Source organism: Aureobasidium melanogenum, assembly GCF_000721775.1.
Source record: "Aureobasidium melanogenum CBS 110374 unplaced genomic scaffold scaffold_21, whole genome shotgun sequence".
NCBI lineage: Eukaryota > Fungi > Ascomycota > Dothideomycetes > Dothideales > Saccotheciaceae > Aureobasidium > Aureobasidium melanogenum.
The window spans coordinates 451,841-470,343 of record NW_024470073.1 but is presented as its reverse complement, the minus strand read 5'-3'; the positions used below and the strand labels follow the sequence as shown (position 1 = coordinate 470,343).

The 18,503-nt window shown below is 51.1% G+C and overlaps 5 protein-coding genes across 5 annotated transcripts; 2 read left to right on the top strand and 3 right to left on the bottom strand.

Annotated features, from left to right (window-relative positions):
• Positions 1–395: 395 nt before the first annotated feature.
• M437DRAFT_77664 (uncharacterized protein) lies at positions 396–5,467 on the bottom strand (the record flags this gene model as incomplete). Its single annotated transcript, XM_041026850.1, has 6 exons — positions 396–916; positions 947–2,968; positions 3,538–3,541; positions 4,679–4,803; positions 4,855–5,339; positions 5,397–5,467. 6 exons carry the CDS (start codon positions 5,465–5,467, stop codon positions 396–398), a joined length of 3,228 nt encoding a protein of 1,075 aa, XP_040877263.1.
• Positions 5,468–6,537: 1,070 nt separating this feature from the next.
• Positions 6,538–8,232, top strand: M437DRAFT_55100 (MFS multidrug transporter-like protein; the record flags this gene model as incomplete). Its single annotated transcript, XM_041022807.1, has 1 exon — positions 6,538–8,232. One exon carries the CDS (start codon positions 6,538–6,540, stop codon positions 8,230–8,232), a length of 1,695 nt encoding a protein of 564 aa, XP_040877262.1.
• Positions 8,233–8,553: 321 nt separating this feature from the next.
• On the bottom strand, positions 8,554–11,572 carry M437DRAFT_55194 (uncharacterized protein; the record flags this gene model as incomplete). Its single annotated transcript, XM_041022821.1, has 4 exons — positions 8,554–8,777; positions 8,841–9,604; positions 9,653–11,398; positions 11,463–11,572. The coding sequence occupies 4 exons, from the start codon at positions 11,570–11,572 to the stop codon at positions 8,554–8,556; spliced, it is 2,844 nt and encodes a 947-aa protein (XP_040877261.1).
• A 678-nt stretch (positions 11,573–12,250) lies between these two features.
• M437DRAFT_77661 (uncharacterized protein) lies at positions 12,251–14,025 on the top strand (the record flags this gene model as incomplete). The annotated part of the gene is made up of 4 exons (XM_041026849.1): positions 12,251–12,445; positions 12,501–12,644; positions 12,713–12,948; positions 13,113–14,025. The coding sequence occupies 4 exons, from the start codon at positions 12,251–12,253 to the stop codon at positions 14,023–14,025; spliced, it is 1,488 nt and encodes a 495-aa protein (XP_040877260.1).
• Positions 14,026–14,799: 774 nt separating this feature from the next.
• Positions 14,800–17,196, bottom strand: M437DRAFT_54913 (uncharacterized protein; the record flags this gene model as incomplete). Its single annotated transcript, XM_041022766.1, has 3 exons — positions 14,800–14,891; positions 14,964–16,470; positions 16,531–17,196. The coding sequence occupies 3 exons, from the start codon at positions 17,194–17,196 to the stop codon at positions 14,800–14,802; spliced, it is 2,265 nt and encodes a 754-aa protein (XP_040877259.1).
• Between the last annotated feature and the right edge of the window lie 1,307 nt (positions 17,197–18,503).

Genomic DNA, 18,503 nt, shown 5'->3' with positions numbered 1-18,503 from the left:
AGCTCCCCGATACTATACTGGTGAAAAACTAATCCACAGAGATCTGACAGTCTCTTGACTCTCCGTGGACAGATTTATGATCTGGACACAGTTGTGCATTTTGGCAGCTTCGAAGGCACCTGGCCCTCAATGAGAGAACGACCGCATTTGAGGCATCGAAGGGGACAGACCTGAGCGGCGACATCGACAAGCTACCTCATCTCGAAGCAGAGCATCACCCTTCATACGACATGAAGACACTGCAGACTGCAGAATACCGAAGATTTTTGATATTACACTAGACACGATTATTTTCCGCCGGCCTTTAGGTTTCCTAACTCCATTCCAAATGTCCCCAATGCACACACCTTTTCCTTGTTTGACGAACTCTGCTTTCTTCCAATAAGAAGGCCACTCTATGAGATGCCCAAGCCGAGACCCTTGGGATCCGAGGGACCGCTGATGCTACCACTGGCCACACTTCCGCCGCCAGTAATGCTGCTGCCGGTAACACTGCTAGCCGTAACACTACTAGCTGTACCAGTGCCATCGCTGCGGCCTCGTTCACGAATGCGGCGGCCTTCCATAAGACCACGCAATCCGCGCTTCTGTAATCCGATGACATGACTTTGACCACCATCCCATATGTCCTCATCATCGCGGCCACCTTGACGACTACTCGTGATGCTGTACGCTGACCCGGCTGTCGAGGCCGAGTCTGGGACATCTTCATCTTCCTCAGTCAAGCTTTCTCCACGCAAGGTCGTGCGGGTAGTACGTCCGTTGGCCATCTCAGTATCGACACGCAACGGGTTACGGCCTACGCCTCCATTGATAGACAAAGCCTCAATGCCCCCGAGACTCTGCACGCGAGGCGGATGCACATTGGTACCGACGTCTTTGAAGACAACACCTTGGCCGCCACCGGCCGCCATGGCTGCAGCATTGAAGATAGCTGCGGCATTACGGCCATCCAGGGTTTCGTGTAGTCGCTCTGTGACTTCTTCAGCCAGACCGTCAATCTCGTAGGGCCGAGCAAGCTGAAGCAGAGAGCAGAAGATTTGAGGTGTCGCAAGATGTGATGGCTGTTGAGGGAGTGAGCCAGTGTAAAGGTAGTGGATTAGTGCTTGAAGCGCTGGGACTGTATGGGGAAGATACAATGTCCTCGGGCGTGAGTTAGGAGGCAGGTTCCTGACATCAGCGGGTTCTAGTGTCACCGTGGTACCGGTCACACTGTTGGCTGTCAGTGTCGAGCCATTCGAAGTAAGTGTAGGCGTGATGGTGATGCTGGAATTGCGAGAAGCCATTGTGGCTGGTCTGAGGGTCGCAGTCTCGCCACTCTCACAAGGACCAGCACTTTCGCGTACGAGTTGGTTGAAGAAAGATCCCCACCTACGTCCGATGAGGCGCGAATTGACAGGGATCCGGGTGCCATCAATAGCAAGAAAGTCCATATCACAGAGCTCTCGCGACTGAAGCATCATCTCGCCTAAGTCTTCAGCACCACTGTACAACCTTCTTCCACCTGCAGAGCCTTCAGAGCCTGGTTGGTACTGCGGAGCACTAGCTGATACATAATCCGAAGTAGGGCAGACTTTCCTGGGATTGTCGTATAATCCGAACGCTTCGAGCTGAACAACACACATGTTGTTGAAATTCAGGCGGCGATTGTTGTAGTCATCGACAAGATTTCGCTTGCGGTTTCCGAGGATGATGAACGAATTCCTGCGCTCCCACAGAACACCTCGATTCCAGCTTCCTTGACTGAAAATGCTGCTTCCACTGTCGATGCGGGCCCAAGTCAATGATCGAAGATCCAGAGCCCACAGAGAAAACTCCTGCTTAGAGGATGTCAAGAATGTGCCGGCCACAACAAAGTTGTTGCCAATGACACCACCAGTAGGGAATCGAAGTCCAGGAGGTGTTACCGTACCCTGCATCTGTTTATCGACGAGAGTACCATCACGGTTACGGACTTGAAGCTCAAGCTTGACATCAAGAAAGTTATAGTTGGTGTAAATGAGCATAGCCGAACCAGATGAGTTAAGGTCGCTGTCATCATCTTCATCGTCATCGTCGTAGTCATCCATTGATGCTTCATGACCTGCGCCGACCTTGGTGCTCTCCATGCTGACCAAGGGTGTGACGACGGATCTGTAAGCACCACAGCTTCGACCTCCAATAGGCTTGGTTGAGGTCCACTTCAAGCTGCGTAAGTTGAACACACTGATTTGCTCAATGTAATGATTACCGCTGTCCTGGCCACCAACAACAATCATCTCAGCACCTCCCCTTCCGTCAAGTTCCACACCGATCGAACCCGTGTTTGGTTGGTCTCCTGAAGGATTGTGGTGTATCGCAGACAGAGGTGCGTTGGAAGAAGAAAATACTGCTCCTGATGGGAGAATAGCTGCGCAATGGGCATAGCGGCCTTGCGGTGCCTCTCCAGTGCTGATCCGTGTCCATGTATGTGAGGGTATATCGTAGATGTGCACATCGGACATGACGCTGACCTGGGCATCCGGCGATTCATTCTGTGCGGTAGGCCCACCCTCGGGCGACATACCTCCGTAGCAGACGAGCTTGTTGTCTCCAAGAGCACACACACTGTGGAAATATCTCGGAGGTGGGATGTCACCTTTGGTCTCAATCTTGGACCAATGCCTTCGGATAAGGTCGAGCTCGTAAAGGTCCGAGGTCAAAGTAGGTCGAGACTTCGAAATCTTGCGACCACCAAATACGTACATCTTGTCGCCAAGTATCGTGGTTGTAGCTCCGACCAGGGGATGAGGCTCTCTTCCAGTAGTTCGATGTACGTTGCAAACCAGGCCAGATAGGTTTGCGGTAGCCGAGATTGCACTTGGAGTCTGAGGTGGAACGGGCGAGCCAGCAGCTGAGCGAATGTGATGATCTGAAGCATGGCTCATCGCATCCATCTCTGAGGATGATTCGTAGTCATCTCGTTTTGACATGCCGGATTGGTAGCTTGCTACCGAGAGTTGAGCATTCGAGCCTTTTCTCGAAGTAAGATGAGATGGTGTGGGTGAGGCTATCAGGTGATCGAGTGCGTTCGTGCGATTGCTAGCAGGTGGCTGAGCCATTGTTGCTACAGCCTTATGCGCGTCTTCGAAATCAGGATCCTCTGCTGTGTGGAATGAGCTTGTAGAAAGACTAGGTACTGGCGAGGAATGTCGAGTCAAGTAGGCATGTCGTTGCCCTTCGGCAAAATTAGGCGTTGTATTGATATCAAGTGCGATATGATCAATATAGATATCAGATCTATTGGGTGTTACGGGTGAAACTCCAGCGATATCAACGAGCGTGATCGGTCCTACGAAGCTGTACTGTGGACGGATTTCTCGATAGCATCCAAGAGTAGATGTTGAGCTAGAAAAGTAGATACTGGGTTCCACAGAATTAGGGGTTCGTGGTTCGCTAGAGGTGTTTACGATGATTGGGATGTGCCTCGATCTCTGTGGACTAGGCGTACGTTCGCGAGTTGCTAAGTCGTTTGACTTTGGAAGAAGCAGGCTTCCACTACAATATGGAAGAGCGTACGGGCCTGGCTTGCAAGGTGCCTCAGACTGAACGTGAGTATCCTTGTGCCTGAACAGGATATTAGAAGCAGTTCTCCTCAATCCTAGCCCCGATTTGGCTCCTGTTGATGCCGACATGTTAGCGATACAATATCACAAAAAACACCCGATTTGAGTACAAGTGTGCTCAAAGGCAGCGCAAATGAAGCAATGTGAGCTGTGGGTCCGAAACAAAACACGATCCAATGGAGACCCAAAGCGCCATACATATCTGGCACGCAAGAATGACGGCCAGTACAAATGTATATGCCCTGTGTTTTGATCTCTGATCCATTGCCAGATCTTTCATCATAATCACTTGATCGGCGCATGTGTCCTAGTTGTTCGTTTGAAACTTCCGACAACTTCTTCTTTTCTCACGACCTCGACCCCAAACGATTATGGCTCGTATCAAAATGCGGGTTGAAACAGTGAAATGTCCATCTCTTGATTGTGTGAATGCGCAAGAGGAAACATTCAAACAGAAGGGGTAGTGTTTTTGATGATACGGGAAGAAAGGATTGGACCTACTGGAAGAGCGCGAAGATTTGCAACAGACGAAACACCAGCCCGATATCACCAGACGATTGGCAGTACCAGACGCGGTTGTACGAGGGCTTGTAGAACAACAATTGGACTGTTTGGAGGAAGGGAGGCACGCTGGATGGGTTTCACCCTAAATGCCGGAACAAGCCGTTTGCTGCCAAACGGAAACGTACAGGTCAAGCAAGATGGCTCCTTCCTTGTAACATCAAATGCACAAACGAGCACAATTCTATATCATCTAACAAACGACAGCTCTTTCCCACCTCTACAATGATCCCAGGCCAGTCTGCCTCTTGATAGTTGCATCGCTGAGGCAACTGCTGTACATTTCTCAAAAATGCCAAGAATCAACATCAGCACTAATACGATGATATCGTATTCCGGAGTTAGGGTCCGTAACCAGCCGAGGCATAGCAAATGCACAGTCTTGTTGCCATCACGCAGATTGACAGGAATTGTTTATGGTAGACATCAAATTCTTTTATCTCGTCATATGTATTTGAGAAGAGGCCATCTCCTCGATAGGTCTGGAACAGGGGATATCATTCGCTTTTCAAACGCAGTAAACCAATTTAGACGTTGGCAGAGGTCTCCTCCTTGGGCAAGGTGGTGAATCTGAGGTAGGGCTTGACAATGTTGACCTTGGGGAAGATCTTCTGGGCCTCCTCGGTCTTGATCGAGGGGTGGACAATGACGTCGTCACCTATGTACAGTCAGAAAATGATTTGTCCTGGAGAATCGCATGAATACTAACCAGGAACCCAGTTGATAGGAGTGGTGACTCTGTGCTTGTCGCCAGTCTGGAGAGAGTCGACAATGCGGAGGACCTCAGCAGTGTTGCGACCAGTGGAAGCAGGGTATGAGAGAATGGTGCGGATGGTCTTCTTGGGGTCAATGATGAAGACAGAGCGGATGGTGAAAGCAATGCCCTTGGAGTCGACGTTGGTGGCGTCCTGGTGGTCGAGCATGTCGTAGGCAAGAGCAACCTGGCGCTCCTTGTCGCCGATGATGGGGAACTTGAGGCTGGAGCCAGAGATCTCGTCAATGTCCTTGATCCAGCCACCGTGGCTGTCGACAGTGTTGGCGGAAAGACCAATGAGCTTGACACCACGCTTGGTGAACTCGGGCTCGAGCTTAGCGAAGGCACCAAGCTCAGTGGTGCAGACAGGGGTGTAGTCCTCGGGGTGAGAGAACAGAATCACCCACTTGTCTCCAATGAACTCGTGGAAGTTGATGGGACTGGAATTGAATCGTGTCAGCATCCATGACAAAAAAGTATGCGACAGTGTTGATTACCCATTGGTGGTGTCGGCATCGAAGTTGGGGGCAACGCTGCCGAGGCGGAGAGGCTCAGGTCTTTGGGACATGTTGTCTGTGATTGTGTGTGTATGAGAAGTACTGAAGAGAGAAGAGAGCAGCTTGCAAAGGACAACAGAAGGCGACCTCGAAGTGGGGTGGATGCTGAGGGTTATTAATCGCGGGACCCTCACGCCACAGCCACTAGAACTCGCATCATCTGTCTGTGCATAAAGACTTCCATTCTCCTTGTCGTCGTCTCGTTCGACTTCTTCCTCCTTCTATGATCTCTTACACGGACAACAGACAATCTGGATCCGCTCTTGCACCAACAGGCACCTGATTAGCAGATTGACTCGGCTTGCCCATCTCTTTGAACAATTTCACAAGCCTTTCATGTTCAAGCACCCCACATCCAGCTCAGCAACGAGCTGGACCGAACTCGGAGAAGCTCCCAATTGTTCGCGGAGTGGCTGAAAGCTGGCGCATTCTGATTGGTACGAAATGGCGTATAACCCGACCCAAGACATTCAAGTGACGGACCCCACAGGTCTGACGCCGCTTCGGTATGGACGCTCGAAAGCATTTCGAGCTCTGATGAATCTGTGTACAAGCAGACAGCATCGTCATCTTTGCTTAAGACACGCATGAGTCTAGTCGCATCACACTTTTCCATGCGTGGCTACTGAGTAGGTGACTAGAACGACAAAGTCATTTCAAACAATGCCGATCAGCAGTACCATAGTACCTTCTTCAACTGGCTGAGCATCGTCCATATCGCCGTGGGTTTAATTACCCAGTCTTGCTCAAGCATCTATCTTGGCATGCGTAGTCCCATTCGGGGAATATTCACTGATTGCATTGCGCGACCGCAGCACCCATCAGTCAACCATGTTCCTGAAGCAAAGGACGTAAGGCAAGATGTAGTCGACCTGATGTGAACTCTGATGCGAGATCGGCCGCTCTTGCCGCAATATGCGCACCTCCGCGACTCATTCGGCATTCGGTAACCACTACAAGGTGGAGTACTTTGCCTTAAAATGTTCGATACTTTTGCGGCTCTGTTTGCCTGCATTTCCCAATCATTGTTCTGTCTTTCCATGACCGAAAAGCAGTATGACACCCAGCTGCTCTCGTAACAATGAGTGCAAATCCTGAGATTCATCTATCCCAGCCTCCTCCGGACTACGTCAATGAGAAAGCTCGAAATGACGACGACAAAAAATCCCCAGATGGCTCCACGAATTTATCGCCAGCACACACTCTGTCCAGCTCAGATGATGTTGTCTACCATTACCTAGAGTTCGACACGCCAATTCCTCGTCCTTCTTATCTTGCAGCTCCGTACCAGCTCCATTCAAGCCCACCACCAGAGCCCGATCTCAAGAAATATGAGTCACCTTTCAAGTGGTCTAAGAGCAGGAAGCGCGCAATAACTTGGCTGTCATGCCTTGCAACAATGGTGACAGCCTACGCAGCCGGTAGCTATACGGCCGGTGATGCACAAATGGAACAAGAGTGGGGTGTATCTCGCGTTGCAATCACAGTCGGAGTGACCATCTTCACCTGCGGTTTCGCCATCGCACCTATGATCCTGGCTCCGTTCTCAGAAATCAATGGACGTCGTCCTATGTTCGTGGTTACTGGAATCCTGTATGTTATCTTCCAGGTCTGCTGCGCCGTTACTCGCTCTTACGGTGGCATGCTCGCTGCACGCTTCTTCAAAGGTTGTGCATCTAGTACTTTCAGCACCATGGTAGGTGGCGTCATTAGTGATATCTATCATGCCGAGGATCGCAACACTGCTATGGCTCTTTTCTCTGGAGCTGCCCTGTTTGGTACAGGACTTGGACCACTGGTCTCGTCATTCATAGCCTACTACACGACGTGGAGATGGATCTTCTACCTGCAAATCATTACCTGCGGAGTCGTCCAAATCTTGGTAGTTTTGTTCTTCAAAGAGTCGCGAGGCTCGGTGCTATTATCAAAGAAGGCCAAATGCCTCAACAAGTACTACGATAAACTCGAGGCAGCAGGGTTTACAGGTGTCGATATGCCCAGCGATTCTATCTCGGGCAAGACCTGCAAGACCTCGAGTCAGAGGATACGCTGGAAAGTGAAGAGTGATGAGGAGCGTGCCAGTTTGTTGCAAATGATCAGGATTTCGCTCATACGTCCCTTCCACCTATTATTCACAGAACCTGTTGTCTTCTTCTTCAGTCTATGGGTCGCATTCTCATGGGCGATTCTCTACTTAACTTTCGGCGCTATACCCGTAATCTTCACAGCATCACACAACTTCAATCTTTACCAGGTCGGCTCGGTGTTCGCCGCCATCAGCATAGCATCCATAATCTCAACCATCATCTCCATACTCGGCGACAAATGGTCAAAACGCCGCTTCCCTCACCTCGGTGACTCGCCAGAAGGACGTTTGTACTTCGCTTGTGCGCAAAGTATCCTACTACCCGTCGGACTCTTCTGGCTTGCTTGGACATCTGGCAGTAATGTACATTGGATCGTTCCCACCTTGGCCATTGGCTGTGCCACAATGGGCATCTTCAGCATCTATCTGGCTGTCTTCAACTACCTGGCCGACACATATCATCGCTATGCCAGTTCAGCACTAGCAGCACAGAGTTTCTGCAGGAATATGCTAGGAGGCGCGTTTCCTCTTTTTGTGCCGCAGATGTTTAGGGCCATGACGTTCCAGGGCGCTGGTAGCCTTTTGGGCGGTATTGGTGCTGTGTTGACATTGGTGCCCTTCGCGCTGTTAATTTGGGGGCCGAAGATCAGAGCTAGGAGCAAGTTTGCTAGTGAAATCATGGATAAGTAATGTGTCATGGTTGAAAAACTGCTAGACTGCAACGAATAAACGAATACATGCAAGCAGATCTGTTTTGTTCTATTCTCCTAATCTTATCTCGTGGTGTGTAGGCTTAAGGTTTGTGGGTGCTCAAAGCGAAAAGAAAAAGTGGTATTCGCAAAACTAAAAGTACAGTTTTTCTCCATGTTATCCTCGCCGACGCTATGAAAGAGATGCTCCAAGTGAAGGGAGCAATAAAAAAGAAACCGAGACGCCACTCTGCATATCATCGTAAATCCCTTGTATCCCCCGAGAGGTCGTTGTACCAGAAAAAGAGAAAGAGCGACCCATCTAACCTCCACCGTTGGAGATGGCGCAGAGGACAGCAGTCAGGTGATCCTTGAGAGTAGGATTGTGGGCCATGGCGAAGAAGAGCTTCTCCCTGATAGGGTCAAAGATCTTCTTCATCAGCTCGGCCGAGGCTGGGACGGGTGCCTCAGGCATGGCGACAGCAGTCTCATCGTCTTCACCATCACGAGGAGGCTGCTCGTCCTCCTCAGCAGGATGAGCCTTTTCTTCAACGGCAGCAGCGGTGGCAGCGGCTCCGTTTGCACTGTGTGCCATCTTACGAACACCACGGGCGATGTTTCGCAACACAAGCGCTGAGCCCAGAGGTAGACCGGCAGCGTCGTTACGTTCGTCTGCCATTGTACGGTGCCAGACGCGGTTGCTTGGAACAGAATCCTCGACCTCCTTTGAGTTGTGCTGGTTTTGACGTCTTTGCTCGGCCAGGGGACCGCTGTCTGGCAGATGAGTGTTGATGTGACGAGCCAACAGTGCAAGCTCGACAGGCAGACTGTGTTCACCAGAGATTTGGCGAGGACAGCTACTCCACTTGCAACTGTACGACAAGGATGAATCAGCTGCAGCGAAGTCGAAGGCAGCAACCTTCGAAGTGCTCTGTGGTGGCTGAGGAGCATCACCGTTGGCAGTGACCGGTGCCTTCTTGGGGACCTTGAGATGCGAAGAGAGAATATGCTCCCAGACCTTCGGGCCGTTGCTGAAGAACTCGCCACATTCTTTACCACTCTCCATAGCAAAGATGGCGATGTGCTCTTGTGGAACAACATCTGTGGGATTAGTGCGCCAGCAGCACTTGACGAGCTCCTTGCCATCGACGTCAAGAGCGATCTTGCGGGGTCTGATGCCCTTGATCACGTATTTAGAATTAGCGACTTGGGCAGATGCGCCAGTGAATGTGTTTGAGACATTCTTGATGAATTCTCCTGCTATGAGGTTTTGATGAGTCTGTGAGTACTTCACGAAAGTGGCTTGGTAGGACTGCCATAGGTGGATTTGGGTCATTTCGGAATCGGGGTCCATCTCGAAGCACATACGCAGCCTATGTTGGTTAGTTCCTGTCGAAAGAAGCACATCTGAAATCACTTACCAGCGAGAACTACGGTCAGGCTCGGCGAACTGCATAAGTGACTCTATCACATCTTGACACAGGCGCGGAACATGAGCCGAGCTTTCAGAGTCGTAATGGGGCTCAGAAGGGCGAGGCTTGGGTGTCTTAGGCACCTCCTTCTTTGCGTTATAGAGCAACAGATCCGACAGCTGCTTGACGAGGTTCTGGACATCAGCATCCAGTGCCAGTGTCTCGACATTGTCAGCGATACTTGTGTATTGGAAGAGGAAGTCTAAGCAGGCGGAACGCAGCTCTTCGTCGGGGAGCATCATCCAGTCAGGCAGCTTTTGGACAACCTCAAGAGGAACAAGCTCGAGTCGCTTGTTTTCCTCGTAGGTCATGCCTAGGCGAGCGATGGCACGCAACGAAGTGACGATTCTGCCACGATCGTTGGACTCCAGCTGAGCAAGCAGAGTTTCGTACAGAAGGTCAGTCGCATCGAGGTCGTAGTGCTTTGTGAGCTGCTCGATGGTTTCGAGAGCATAGTACTGAAGCTCAACCAGGGCGGGATGGGGTTGCAAGTTGAGCACGATGCAGAAGTAGTCGCGTAGAAGGGGCAGTCTAGAAATGTACTGAGCGTTTTCGTCCAGCATGACCATGTTGCGAATGACAAGACCAGCTTCAGTGATGCGGCCAAGGGCCTGTCTGAACTCTGTGGTCTCGACTGAGTGAGCGGTGTCCAAAGGAACAGCAGACTGCAGCTTCTGGAGGAGATCGGGTGTGCCGTTGAGTGCGTCAAGAGTGCGCGGACCAGAAACTTCGTCGTAAGAGATGTCCCACTCGAGGTCGTAGAAGAGAGAGGTCACCTGCAACAGCTTGTTCACAAGAGCCTCGGCCAGACCGGCGAATTGATCGAAGCGGTACTTGTCGCCTCGCTCATGGGAGATCTTGACGAGATGATGCAAAGCGTACTCCTCCTCGTCGGGCAGACCGGACTGTAGAGCGAGCTGAGCGCGAACGTAGATGTTAGGGCCGATGAAACCAGTGCCTGGCAGCATGAGACCTCTATGCTTCTTTGCGACATGGCTGGCTTGGGCCTCTTGCTCTTGCTTGCGCTTCAGGCGGTAATACTCAGCATTGTTGGCGGGAGTGGTGACGGGCTTGAGCGTCAAGGGCAGCTGCTGCTGCGGTTCGTAGGTTGCTAAAGTCATAGGAGTGGTGTTGGCATACGCAGGGGATGGTGAAGCAGGTGTCTGCGAGGTGTGTTGACCTTGGTTGCGTGTTTGGCGAGGAGCGGTCGTGTCGGGTTGGAAGAGAACCCGCTGCGGCGGTGCCTGGCGGAGTCCCCTGGTCGACCGCACACTTCCCGGTTCGCCATCGTCGTGGTTGTCCTTGGCATTGTCCTCGTTGTCGGACGAGTGCCCGTTGGCCATGCTCTTCTCTTTCACTGCCGAGTTTGGGTAGTTGTCCAGCGTCCTCGACATAACATCACCTCCTTTCGCAGTCACATCCTCAACAACCTCCTTCGGCGGTGGTTCCTTGCCCCAATGCGTCGAGATCTCGTATGCAACGAGGTTGTAGTAGTATGCCCTCTTTACCAGGAAGGCTGCACCAGCCAGGTTCTTAATTCCAGGTAGAAGTTCGTCGGCGATTTTTCTCCACATTAAAGGCTTTTTCTTTGTGTCCGACACCAGGTCATATCCTCCCTCTGCTATCACACGCTTATACAATTTCAACAGATCGATGTGCTGTGTTTCGACTTTGGGCTCATTCTCCATTGAGGTGCTGCGCATTGTATTAGGAACGCCTTCTCTGCTGTTTTGGGACGGCTGATTTCTGGAGCACCTACCCTCTCTTCTCATGGTAGGCAGCTAACTCCTTGAGAAACTCTTCGTATTCCTCGGTCTTTTCGATGGAGGATTCTCGATCGACTCGCTGGCCGACTTTCTTTGGAGGCATGATGCCGAGCTGTCCGGGCGTCCGAGAAGTCGTCTGTTTTTTCAATATCCCAGCAAAATGCCAGATGGTTGGAATTGCTCGATGATGCGCACCAGAGCTCGGCGCAATGTTGGATGCTCTATCGCGACGCGTCCAGTTACACCTTCCTTGCGCCGACCTGCGCGCTGTCGCTGATCGGCTTCCTCCACACTTTGCACGCCGACTTGGCATCTTCTTCGGTGATAGCGTGCTAGCGTTTGTTATATCTCCGCGTTTCAACTTATCAAACCAACACAGAATGGCTTCCCTTTAACCAAGCAAGACACTACAAGCATGCTTGAAGATCTTCAAGAATGCTATAAATCATTGCATACAACTTGTAGAGAGCCAGAAATGTTATGCGGAAGAGACAAGGAGGGGAGGCCGGTCCTTGTGCTTGGCTCGGGCTCCTTCCTCAAGCACATTTGCACCTTCGTCCCTTCCTGTTCGCGACCAGCTTCAGCAGCTGCTTTGAGACTTGTCGATCGACATCATATGCAAGAGATGGAAGTTTCCCGCTTACCTAAGGAAGTGCTTCCTTCCCTGTCAATTCAACTTTGTCAGAATACATTCGCATTTCTCCTCGAGTCTTGAGCAAAGTATACGGGTTCTTGTCAATTTACACCCTGACTCCTCACCTTTGTGCTCATTAACTCGAACATGGCAAGTCAAGATGCACTCTTCGGCGGTGCCCTGTTGTGCCATTCTATCCTCAAGTTCTCTCACTCCACTCTCCCTCGCTCAGCGAATCCTTCTGGCTGGAATCACATCCAAACTCCTGATCTCTTTACTGTAATTGAGCAGCTCAACCGCAGTGGAATCCAGCTCAGAATCATCCATGGAACCAACGATCTAGTCCGTTGCTTACTGACTATAGTACGTCTTTGTTGAGTACTTACAAGAACATTAGGAAGTCCTTCCACTTACTGCCATCATCCAAGAGACCAAGGAATTGCACAGAAGACAGCCTAATCGATCACCCGACAATCTGCCTATCTTTGGCCTGACCAAAGGTACAGCCTTAGCCATCCGTTATTTTTGCCAGAATAACCAGGTAAGCGACGCAAAAATATCTTGTAATCTCGACGGACCAGATACCAACATCATGGTCTCTTGTTCTAGGTCAGACGCATTCAACTGCGTTTCCCTGATGAAGCCTCATGCAACGAGACGGTACAGCTGCTCTCCGCTCACGGCCTCATGTTCTCTGTACCAAACACCAAACCGAACACACAGACTCAAGCTCGCCCTGTGACAGCTAATTCGTACCTGAACCGCCAACCTTCTGTGCAATCCGCCCGCTTCGACCATGCCACTTCCTCGATTATCGTACCGACGATACAAGGTATGACTATCATGTCTTGTGTTGTAAGAGAGACTGCATGTTGACCAATTCAGATGCTTTTAAATCAACCTCAAGCATTCAGCAACATCCGAGTCAGGACGCCAATGACCTCACCGACCAGCACATGTTCACTTCGTCGCCGGGTCCGAAATCTTATCAAACCATGAACATCGAAAGACTACCCTCGGTCAATCAGGATGAGCCATCTCGCATGCACCCATTCACTTCTTCTCAAGGACCGAAAGAATACGATACTCGAAGCATACAAAGACAGCCAACCTTTGCTCCAATTCGCACGAGTGAGGGGCCAGTGGAAAGGCCATCAACCGCGCCCATAGAGTGGCCATCAGACATGACGAGAAAGATGTTACCTCCTCGTCGGGAACTTCCTTTCCCGAAACCTTCCAGCAGTCCTGCAAAAACCAAAACGCTGCCGCCTCTTCCCAAGCCAAGTTATGTTTCAGAAGCCGCCAAACCAGATAGATCAGTGCCAGAAGAGAACTCAAGCCGAGCATCACCGGAGAACAAGACCGAACATGGAATCACACGACTTACTACTCCTCGCGGACCCACAAGGTTTGAACCTCCAGCATCACGCATGTACAACTTTAATCCGAAAGATGATCCTATGGTTGTCGATAGTCCTGGAACGAGCGAAACTATCACTCTTGCTCACATGAGCAACCAGGATGTTCTCGCCGATTCAGATCAACGCTGCGGTAGTAGCGTAAGCCCTGTGTACTTCACCGGCTCCAGTCCAGAAGACAAGCTACCTTCGAGTCCAGAACGATCATTCTTTTCGAGTCGTGATCAAATGACATCCTCCAGCCCGTCGGAAAGACGTAGCCAGCGCCTGGCTCAGAAGCACATCCAACAAGATACCGAGATGCAAGACATGGGAATGACAACAAGTTCAACACAGCAGAGTGCGCAGGATGCGCTGAGGCAATATGCTGAGCAGCCCAAAGAGACCCGCGCAGAAGCCATCAAGCAGTTCATCTTGGCTAGTCTTCACGACGATGACTTCCTCAAGCTGTGTGTTGACGTGGAGGCATGTTGGCAACGCCAGGTGCTTGACAGACGTGTTTGATGTCGACCGAACACACCATAATTGATTGCTTGAAACTGCTTGAAGAGGCGCTATATTTGTTATGATGCATTACACACAGGTGTACCCTCGATCGTTGAGATGTACAAAGATAATGGCGATTGCTGAAGCAGATGGAAAGAATAATGGCTGTCTATGAATAGTGTTTAAAGCAAGATATAGAATAGTATCAAAATTACCGCATCATCTATTGAGAGCTTGTGTCTTTGTGGCCTCTCTGCAGGAGTGGCATGGATTCGGAAAGTTTCGTGACTTCAAATAACGCAGTGTTATAAAGAAAACACTCGAGGAGAGGCTATATTCCATCAATGGCTTTCATGTGCCTTGCCGTTCCGGGTGTTCTGCCTGTGCAACCGCGAGTATGGATCCAGAAGAGCTTTTGTGATTATCAGATGAGCTCCGTGGATGATGCTCTCTCTCTCTCGGACAATATCATGCATTTTTCCAGCCACAATATAACTGACATCGACGCGTGGAGATGCTACAACAGCAAACAAAGATTGTGTGCCTGATGGAACATCTCCAATGTGGGCGCGTACTTGGTATGCTGTCGAAAAGCAGCATAGATTTCGAATTATCGCCTTTTCCATTGAGAGGCTCTCGAGTAGCATGGTTTCTGTGGATCAAAGCCCCTTGGAAATAATATCATGCATTTTGGCAACTACATCATAAACATTAATGGCACGTGGAGATGTTGTAATAAGGTATAAGTTCGGGTACCTGAGTCAGGGGAGTCTCTGATGGCAACTTGCTACCTCACTTCGAAACAAACATGCCCTGTCCCAAAGCAGTAAGGTAACCATACCTTGTCAGCATAGTAGGATCGAATTTGCCAGGCCTTCCATTCTCTCCCGCCACGCTAGTAGCAGCAACATTTCCTTGCGCCGAACTAGGCGTCAAAGTTCCATTCCCACCCTCACCAGCAGAAGCATGAGCCAAATGCTGCAACCCAGGCGGCAATTGTTCAATCCCTCCAAGAATCAACTGCAACTTATTTCTTTTTTGCACAATCAAGTCTCGAATTGCAGAGTCCCAACCTGTAGACTTTTCGTGCCCGGCCAGGCCGCGACCGAACCCTAGAGCTTCGGAGATGTGTTCGAGGCCTCTAATGGCTTCGGCGCGTGTCTTTTCTATGTCTACGAGCTCGCATAGGGTCATTGCTGCTAGGGCTGCAAAGTGATGGTTTAGAGGTGTAATGGGTGTTTGTCGCATATTCAGCACTGTGGCTACTTTGACTGCATGGCCGATTAACTCGGTAGGTTCTGTTGTGGGGTTGAGGCGTTTGATGAGGAGATGGCAGTGATGGTAGGAGAGATGAACCAGGTTCAGTGAGCCCCAGACACTTTCTACCGATTCGCGGAAACGGTCGATTTCGCCAGCTAGTGTCAAGCCTAGAAGTGAAGAAGCCGGATTTGAAGGAGCCATGACATTAGTCTCGGGTGTTTTTGTTGTGGTGAGAATGGCGGCGAGATGCCCTATGATGAATGAGAGGCGTGCTAGGTGATATGTCGATTCGCCGAGTAGGATCTGGTCCTCAGGTAGCAGAACAACACTGTTCTCGGGAAGCTTGAGTAGGTCCGATGTACTGGAAGCATGCCAGCGGTCGAGAATGAACAGTACCCACCATACCCTCCTTGACAGTCTTTCTTCAGAGTCTGGGTCGCCTTCGGTAGCGAAGCGTTCCCGCGGGCGGACCAGGTTAATCTCCAACTGTCCTGCGACACCGGCAGCCCTTCCCAACCACTCGGCGCGCGAAGGACCAGCTTGACCCCTAACAGTCGCTGGTCCATGGTTGTCGGATTCTAGAGCCATCAACAGGAGAGTTTGCAGGTAAACCAGGTTAGTCCCGCTGTTATGTGTGGCTGGGTTCTCGAACGGGTAACCAGCAAGCAATTCAGCAGCACGTTTCATCATAGGTGCGTATGTCTGTTGGGGACGCAGCGTTGATGAAAAGGAGGGAAAGGTACGCATTGTGCACTCCAGGACAGTCAAGAAGGCCTCTCGTAAAGTTGGGGGACATTCGGCCAGGCGCATACGAAGGCGGTGTTTCGAGTGGGGCAGTAACGGAAAGGTCTGGTGTATAGTGCGATAATACTCGTCAACCACTTCTTCATCCCACTCAACCAGGATAGGTGCACCTGCTTGTGTATCGAAAGGAATACTAACACTTTCGTGACGGCGAGTGTCTGCACCATATTTGAAGAAAGGTTGCGTGTTGATAGGTTGTGATTGGGGTGTGGGCCTGATGTCTTGACGGTAGTTTTGTTGGACTGGATACGGCGACATTCGCGAGTCGCGAGAGTAAGGGTTTCCATAGGTATGGAGAGAGGCAGGAGCAGAGGGAGGTTGAGCAGCAGGTTGGATGTGTTGTGGCGCTGGAGCAGGTCGAGGAGCCAGAATTGGTGGATCGATGACTATCGGATCGGTCTGTGAGAGTCTTCGTTTCTGGCCGGCGTGACGGGGCGGTGAGTGATGGTCGCGCGTAACGTAGGCTGCTTCTGCAAGCAATGACTGCAATTCCTGGTCGACGTGTCCAGGTTGTTGCGGCTGCATCTGACCCTCGAGGGCGTTCAAGCGCTCTGCGAGCTCTTTGATGTAGCCCTTGCTAGGACCTCGCTTCAGTGGCTGGCGACTGAAAGCGCATGTAGAGCTGGAGCGCTTGCAATTGGTACATGTCTCATGCTCGTTCAAGGCGTCGCAACGGATCTTCTTGCGGCGACATTCATCGCATGCACGGCTGACTTTGCTTCGCTTGTCCCTGTTGTTGTCGGAGGCGGTATGTTGACCAGGCGGTGGACTCGCGTGGTGCTCGGGCAAGAGGTCGGGGTTCACGGCGTGTTGCGACGGCGACGTGTGTTGCGGCTGCGAAGGCAGTGTAGCTGGTTGCGCATGTTGTTGTTGCTGCTGTTGCTGGACATGGTGGTGTTGTTGCAGGTCGTCATGCGGTTGCGGCGAGTGTTGATGTGACGTGTTTGCTGATTCGTGAGTCGAATGGTTCAGGCCCAGCGACCTGCTCAACTCGGCGCGAAGGGCCAGATCATCATCGATCTCAGGATGGCCCAGTTGATGCGTGTTACCATTGTGACTATAGTAGGGCCCTAAAGAGGGGTCGACCACCGTCGGAGATGCGTAAGGGCTATGTCCGCTCGCCATCTACATGAGGGTCGCGCGGAGAGGTTGTTGCGAGATGTGGAGTGGAGAGAGTTATACAACGACTATCACAAACTCCATGCCGAGGAGCCCGAACTTGGTCAACCATCATCGTTCTCATGGCGTTGCAGAACTACGGCTATAACGAACCACGGCCGACTCTATTTTTTCCGGTCTTCATCTCTCATGCTGTTATCTTGCCCATTCGAGTCCATCCGGATCAATGGTTTGGCCGAAACCCCTTCAAATGCCCCTCTTGATCCTTCATCTTTGCCAGACCGCCAGAACTGCCCGTAACTTGAGACCACGCCTGCCTAATTAAATGACCTGTTCAAACGGACGCCCTACCTGAACCGAGGTGCCATTGTCTTTAGCCGTTGCATAAGATGGATTCTAGGCTCTGATTCTGAAATGTTGCCTATGGTCTCAGAGAATTGGAATCATCTTTGTTCGCCGGAACGTCTTGATTCGTAAAGACTGAGACTTCTCGGTACTCATTATGTTCATTGCATAGGAGGTTTTGCGCATTTCATGGACGGATGTTATCATCGTCTATCATGTAATCACAAACATGAGATTGTCATGCACGAAGGGGAAAGGACCGAGTCCGCGCTTGAGCTGTTAAAAGCCTCAGCTCGATGGATCGCTGTCAGCAGACAGACGGGCGATAACATTCATGCAACGACGGCCGCTATGGAGCGCGCTGCATAAATTGCAATTGCGTGCATGCAAACACGAATGAGGGAGGTGCCGTCATGCAGTATCAACTACTTTGCAGTTGACGGCATTCGTGCGTGCGAGCGTGATACCAATACGAGGGGTCGCAACTCGCAAGCGCAGCGGTCAGCAACTCCTTCACGAACGATCGACAGGCTTGTTCCCCTTGAAAGTCTATGGGGTGGCTGTGAAATCATGACGAACGCTCAACGGGGTCCTAAGTAGAGAACACCTCAAGCGTCGAAAACAGGCGTCCTGAGCGGGCACGACAGGAAGACGGGGTCCGGAGAGACGAGGGGTTGCAGGCGGCAGATTGCGGATCGCGTTGGTGCTTTTGTGTATGGACAGGTTTGAACGGCCTCTTGCCTGTTTCAAAGTGTCGAAGTCGTTAGCCTCGGGGTGCTCGGGTGGCCTGTGCTAGATCGCACTTGCACTTTTAGTATTGGTTTGTTGGCTTGGCGTTCAGAAGTGCGGGCTCTTCATGCCACAACGACTCTCCGTCCTCTCCTCTCTCACTACAATCGTCTTTCGACAACTTGTTTGTTTTGTGGTCACTCATATTTGCCCAAAGGCCATTCGAAAGGCCCCGACGT